A 6,742-nucleotide genomic window follows, 5' to 3' on the forward strand; every position below is an offset into this window, starting at 1 on the left:
ACTGTGTCTATTTTCTTGGGGGGAGCTGGGATATTGGGTATATTGTTTTGCCCAAAAAATCCATAAGTTTGGCTTCTACTGGGCATACAACCACACAAAACCACGGACAACCCAAATAAAGTATTCGCTGATGAATTGATGAGGCTTCAAGTGCCCAAGTGTTAAGTACAAGAGACGAAGAGGCGGAACAAAAAACGGAAAAGAACACAAAAAGCGTGCCACTGCATACAAAACAAAAGAAAACTAAACAGTTCTGTAGGTGAGCTTTAAATTAGCTTGGTTCCTCACGTGAATCACACCCTGCCAGTTCTTTTTGTTATTTTCGTAGTATGCGGCGACAAGTAATCCTGAATGCACTCGAAAAACGGTTAGGCGGTTCTTCTTGTAGGGCTTGGACTTTGAGCCTTGCCTCCCACCACTCGGTCTCCTCGAGCTCGCACCATTGGCTTCATTACTGAATACTACTATCCTCCTTTGATTAACAGGGATGAAGAGAAAAGTATAAATACCCATCCGCCATTTCCAGCTTTGAATTCCTAGCACTCTATACATACGTATCCCCCTATTTATAGACCTCTGCAGTGGATATGACGAAACGCCGTGCTGCTTAATTCAGGGGGCCTTATAGGGAGTATCAGAAGAAGGGCAAGTTTTCTCAGATGAGGAAACTCTTAAATATTCCCCTTGGCAGTTTGAAATTTGCTCCACGTTTGTTTTTATGTTTATTTATTAATTTGAGCTGTATACGTGTTTCAACACCGGGACTAATATGGTACTTTTGAAGGCACACTTAAAAAACCACAAGAAAAACCAGCAGGTTGCTGTGATGTACTTGAAAAGAAAAATAGATGGGGAGAGGGAGAGAGAGAGAGAGAGATAACACGACTGGGGGAGAGAGAGAGAGCGATCGCAATCACCGTTAAATAATTTCATAATTAAAATTGACATCGAAAGTAACGAAGTTGACGGAGAGTGAAGGGGAGTGATCGACGATCGATGTTTTGCGACTCCTCTCGCAGCAAACGAGTTGATAAAGAAAGAGGAAGTAAGCCAGAATAAAGAATAGGCGTAACTCGAAAAGAAGCAAAGATAAGCACAAAAAGACGCCCGCCTGCCCAGCGAAAAGAAGGAAACGCACACATATGCACAATCCATGAAGTCAGCCCAAAATACTCAAAAGCGCAAGCACCAAAAGCCGCAGATCTTTTGAAAGGAATTTCAAACTTACGCTATTCGTATGTCCAGGTCCGCATATTTTAGGTGCAGCCAGATTATAGTTTCAGCACGTATCCCGGTTTTACCAATAATTATTTTATTTTCTTTTCACACAATTCGCGGTAGCTTACTCACTCACACAAACAGGCACAAGTGCACGCACTGCAATTGGGTGGGTTTGGTCTACTCTACATTTCGCCATTTTGCAGGGCCATTCTTTGGGATTTTCAGCTTCTCCGCTGAATTTTTGGCACCGCAAAGAACTTTTATTAGCCAGCCCGGTAACAAATCACTTCTTTTAAACAAATTTTACACGAAAACAACACAAGCACGCGCGAATCTTGCTCAACGGATCAGATTGTGTGGCCAATTTGTTGGCAACAATTAGGGTGTTTGCACAAAATACCAAAAATACCAGAAATATACATGAGGATGCCAACTCGCGCGGATGAACGCTATACAGGCCCCCGGCAAAAGTTTACAAATTTGAATTTTTTAGGCCTTCCGTCAGGGTCAAAGAAAGCCTTGAGAGACAGTTGTGGGAGGATATTGCGACAATTTTACTTAAAAACATTCAAATACATGAAAACATTGTAACGTCGAACAATATTTAAAAATACAAAATGTCGCCTAAGATAGATGCATTTAAATTATTTGTTCCCAACATGTTTTTATTTTAAATTCAATCAATTTGGTTTGAAAAATGTAATCAATTGATTTTTATAAAAAATTCAATTCAAAATTCCAATACTCCAAGTCAAGTTTTTGTAAGAAAATATATTTTTATTCGAATTTAAATTTTACATTTTTTCTCGTCCTTTCAATATCGATAGTTTTTTCAAAAACAAAACTAGTTAACATAATATCGATAGTTGCCACCAAATTTCAATGTTTCATCTCTATATAACTTTTGCCGCGAAATTACTATAAAAACAAGAAAGTTGTTAAACATTAAATAAATAATCATTTCAATGGCTACAAAACGAGTTTTGTCGCCTTCCAAAGAAGAAAATTCGAATTCTCACAACTGCTCACTAAAGAAATTTAAACCATTGGATGAGTTCACGGGACTGGATAATAATGACTGGGACACAAGCGTCTTTGATTTTGATTTAGCGGTGGAAAGTGCTTTGGAGTCTGTCTCCGAGCACTGCTTGGACCTCAGCCAATGGCAGCGCTGTCAGGTGGAGCAGGTAGAATGGATGCCAAATTCCAAAGAGTTTAAGCTCTTGGTCAAAAAGTGCTCTCGCACTGATGAGCGGCCAGAAACAGCCTTGTGCCACTTGCAGACTCCATGGACCTCCATGCGTCTGAAAGTGGGCGACACTGTATCCCTTTTGGCCAAATGGCACTCATCGTTAGGCGCCCATTTAGTAAACAAGGACTATGGTTTCTGTGTCGCCCACCCAGATTTACTGATTTCTGCAACCACACTCACCGGCTCACTATTTTGTCGACGGAAATCGGTAATCCAGGAGAGATTTCGTGGTCTGGATGCAGGAAGTTCCGTTGTATGTATCTCTGTCACAGATTCTCTGAGTAATCTTGGAAATCATAATTTTCATTGATGGCCTTTTCCAGATGGTCATTGGCACTTTGGTTCACGAACTGCTGCAGAACGTACTTGTTGGGAAGCTCTCCACCAAGGATGACCTGCAGTTGGCTCTCCAGAAAATGCTGAGCAGCTCGTCATTGGTCCATCTGCTGTATGCCAACAACCTAAGCCAGGCAGAGGTAGAATTGCAGCTTCGCACATTCTTAGATCCTATTTCCCGGTTTGTTTCCCATTATATAAACGGTGAAGCTCCTGACAGATTTCCTTCAGAAGCCTTCCAGGGACGCATCCAGGAGATTCGTGATATCGAGGAGAACCTTTGGGTGCCTCAGTTGGGGCTGAAGGGAAAAGTGGACGTCTCAGTAAGAGTCAAGAGTCCCAATCAAACGGAGAAGACTATTCCGTTGGAGCTAAAAACTGGAAGAGCTAGTTTCTCCATGGAGCACAAAGGACAGCTGCTTCTCTATGAGCTCATGCATTCGGTACTGGGCAAGGATACCCAGTCTGGCCTGCTTTTGTACATCAGGGAGGGACTCCTGCGAGAGGTGCCCAGCAGCAGAAACGAGCAAAGGGATTTGGTACTACTACGTAATGATCTAGTTTATTGGTTGACGCGAGAGGTGTCTACTGGTTTGGAAAACACTGATCCTCTGCCGCAGCTGCAGCTGCCGGAACCTATATACCATCACAGCGCATGTGGTAACTGCGCCTACAACACGATATGTTCCAGTTTTGCTCAAAGTGATAATAAACTTGAGCTTAATGAATCGCATCCTATTAAAAAGCTCATGCCGCAGCTGCTGAGTCACCTTTTGCAACGCGATCACGACTATGTACATCATTGGTGCAGTGTGCTGGCACTTGAAGAGCAACACAATCGCCAATCCAACCAATTTGCTCCTTTTTGGACAGAAGATGCGCGCATTAGGCAAAAACAAGGCCGGGCCATGGGTCATTTGAAACTAAGGAGTGGTCAATTGGTTGACATGAAAGGAGGACGTTTTAAGCAGAGCTTGGAGCTTAACGAGGAAGCAGATTTAAGTCTGGATTTAAGACTAAGTGGGGTAAAAGTAGCCTTGTGCTTTCGATACTCCTAATATCCATCCTGATCCTAATATCAAAAAATATTTTCAGTTTGACTTGGACGAATATGTGGTGGTCAGCTCCAGTTCCCGCCTGGCCGTCGCATCTGGCTTTATAGATTTGTTGGAAAAGCGGCACTTGGTGTTAAGGCTGGATCGTGATCTCAGTAAGACGTATGAAGGAGAAACTTTTATTGTGGACAAAAACGAATCTCAGAACTTTTCTACTTTTAATTACACTAATTTGGGTTTGCTTCTCTCTGACGAACCCCGGTTCCAGAAGCTCCGAGAAATCGTAGTGGCGAAAATACCTCCAACGCAAAGTAAGATTCTGCCTGCCCTTATATTAACAAAAGGGGCCAAAATGCTCTTAGCGCTAAACAAAATTCAAAGAGCTGCGGCGTTAAGAGCTCTAACTACCAGTAGCCATCTTTTGATCAAAGGTCTTCCTGGCACTGGAAAAACACAGACTTTGGTTTCCTTGGTTCGTGTGCTTCATCTTCTCGGCAAGAGTGTGCTAATCACAGCCCATACCCACTCGGCTGTAGATAATCTACTGTTGCGTTTGTTGCCTTTTAATTTGCCTTTGATGCGCCTTGGCTCCAATTCGCGGATTCATCCGCAGCTGGAAGAAATAAGTGAAGCGCGGCTTACACAGGACTGCACTTCTGTCGAGGAATTGGCAAAAGTTTTGGAGCAGCCTTCAATTGTAGGTGTGACCTGTTTAGGAACCAGCCATGCTCTTTTCCAAAGAAGGAACTTTGATTACTGCATCGTGGATGAAGCTACACAAGTGTTGCAACCAACCGTCCTTCGGCCGCTGAGCTTCTGTAGCAAATTCGTCCTCGTTGGTGATCCGAAACAGTTGCCACCAGTGATTCGCTCCAGCGAAGCTCGGCAAAGAGGTGCAGAGGAAACGCTCTTTCACAGACTCGATTCACAGGAGGCCACGGCAGTCTTAAGTCTGCAATATCGGATGAATAAGACCATAACCAGACTGGCCAATGAGCTTACCTACGCTGGACAGTTGCAGTGTGCCTCGGAAACAGTTTCTGGAGCACGTTTGCAGCTTCAACCTTCAATAAAAGCACCAAAGTGGGTCCAAAAAGTTTTACAAACCCATCTGGATCAAGCAGTCTTTTTTATCAACACAGGAGACTGCCTGGAACGCTGTGAAAAGCTTATTAACGCTTGCATGATGACCACTAGTTCCTTCATCGATCAAAAATATGAAGACCAAGGAGAGAAACCGAAAAACAAGTGCAAAAAGCGCGTTTCTAAGTACGCCAACGTTTGTGAGGCTGGGGTTGTGATGCACCTACTTCGTTACTTACTTAAATCTGGATTCGATGCCTCCCAAATTGGAGTAATAGCTCCATACCGCGCCCAAGTGGAACTCGTAAAGAAGCTAGTCTCCAAATTGGACCCCATCCTTGAATGCAACACTGTCGATCAGTACCAAGGCAGGGACAAGGACCTTATTATCTACAGCTGTTCCAAAACGGGAAGCAGAGTCCTCGATATGGAGCGTTCAAGAGAGTCGGAAATCCTGGAAGATCAGCGTCGTTTGACCGTGGCTATCACCAGAGCCAAGTGTAAGCTAATTTTAATGGGCGACATTAAATGCTTGGAGCAATATGGTCCCTTCAGGGAACTCTTTAAGCACATACCGGAGCGGTGTCGCCTTAAATTGCAAGATGGTCATTATGATTTTGCCTGGCACCAAATTTCAGAAGAGCTGGATTTTATTTAAAAGGTAAATTTTTATTTTAATTAAAAAAAAATGATAAAACAGTATATTTTTTATAGTAGCTAAGTTATTTTATTTTATTTTTTAGATTTTATTTAAAAGGTTAATTTATTTATTGTTAATTTTATATTAATTGTAAACAAAAAATTTTAACACTTCGCTTGTTTGCATAATAAACCTGAAAAGTAAATAAAGAATATTGTTTTTTGGTACATAGCCGCTTTATATTCTTAGATCGATTGATCCAGCATAAGAAGCCTTCTTAATGACACTGAGGCACCAAGAATTTGAATAATTTTAAAATTTTAGTTCTCAGATTTAACTTTCAGTTCAAGAATGTTTGGATATTCTTTGAATATATAAAATATAACCATAGTTATATTTTTGATTATGATCAGTGCCGAGAAAAATTGTCTGTAAATAAAAAAAACCTCGAGTGTTTGAAAGAAAATGCTCAAGGAATTTTAGGAGAGTGAAGAATACTGGCGGGGAAGCATCCAAGAAAATCCACATCAGTTCCACCTTAAAAAGAACATCATGGCGTTGTCGGAGGAAGCGCATTTCGCCTTTGCCAAGCAGGTGGCCCTCGACTGGCGGGAACTGGTCCGTGAGAAGAAATTGCTTATTTTGCAGAGTCCAACGGCGAGCATAGCAAATGTGGATTCGTTTATCTCCGTTGGGCGTGCACGAACACGGACCAGTTCCATGTTCACAGGAGAGAAGAGGGACTCGTCCTTCTACCGCGCCTCATTTTTTAAGCCCCCAAAGGAACTGGACATCGAACGGAGGACGGGTAGCATGGATGCTGATCGCATTAGGGTTAACGAAGAACTCAACCTATATATTTACCCACCCGTTCCGGTGACAGAAGAGGCGCGAATTTCCCTGCTCCTGGATCCGATCACCCCAATCTCCCCCTTGTCACCTATATCTCCTGTCATTATCAGCGACCTTAGTTTATTGTCGAACCCAAAAGCTGACACTGTCAAGTCTCCCACGGGGGAGATGGTCTAATATCCTGGAGAACAGTCAACGAAACCTATAAAGTCCTTAGTGTATCCTTATGAAAAAAGGCGCAAGACGATCACACCATTTGAGCAATAAAAACACTCGAAAAAAATGATTAGTGCGCTGATAGAA

General features: G+C 42.5%; 3 protein-coding genes across 6 annotated transcripts in view; 2 read left to right on the forward strand and 1 right to left on the reverse strand.

Moving 5' to 3' along the window:
- Positions 1–1,615, reverse strand: part of LOC6507524 (pneumococcal serine-rich repeat protein) — a 38,883-nt gene extending 37,268 nt beyond the window's left edge. For 2 of the 3 annotated variants that reach the window (XM_044714873.1, XM_044714871.1), the window contains exon 1: positions 1,229–1,614. The gene's annotated coding sequence lies outside the window, so the exon portion shown is untranslated. Of the gene's footprint in view, positions 1–1,228 lie in introns of all 3 variants that reach the window. The other variant, XM_044714875.1, reaches the window with a different exon arrangement.
- Positions 1,616–2,062: 447 nt separating this feature from the next.
- On the forward strand, positions 2,063–5,823 carry LOC123257144 (DNA replication ATP-dependent helicase/nuclease DNA2). 2 transcript variants are annotated; one of them, XM_044714969.1, is made up of 4 exons: positions 2,258–2,408; positions 2,626–2,726; positions 2,797–3,834; positions 3,905–5,823. In XM_044714969.1, exons 1-4 carry the CDS (start codon positions 2,384–2,386, stop codon positions 5,603–5,605), a joined length of 2,865 nt encoding a protein of 954 aa, XP_044570904.1. In that variant the 5' UTR covers positions 2,258–2,383; the 3' UTR covers positions 5,606–5,823. The 2 variants fall into 2 exon arrangements, with proteins under 2 accessions (XP_044570903.1, XP_044570904.1); XM_044714968.1 differs by having other exon boundaries at positions 2,063–2,726.
- A 104-nt stretch (positions 5,824–5,927) lies between these two features.
- Positions 5,928–6,725, forward strand: LOC123257146. Its single transcript, XM_044714979.1, has one exon. It carries the CDS (start codon positions 6,140–6,142, stop codon positions 6,614–6,616), a length of 477 nt encoding a protein of 158 aa, XP_044570914.1. The 5' UTR covers positions 5,928–6,139; the 3' UTR covers positions 6,617–6,725.
- Positions 6,726–6,742: the final 17 nt, after the last annotated feature.

Source organism: Drosophila ananassae, chromosome 2R (assembly GCF_017639315.1).
Source record: "Drosophila ananassae strain 14024-0371.13 chromosome 2R, ASM1763931v2, whole genome shotgun sequence".
Classification (NCBI taxonomy): Eukaryota; Metazoa; Arthropoda; class Insecta; order Diptera; family Drosophilidae; genus Drosophila; species Drosophila ananassae.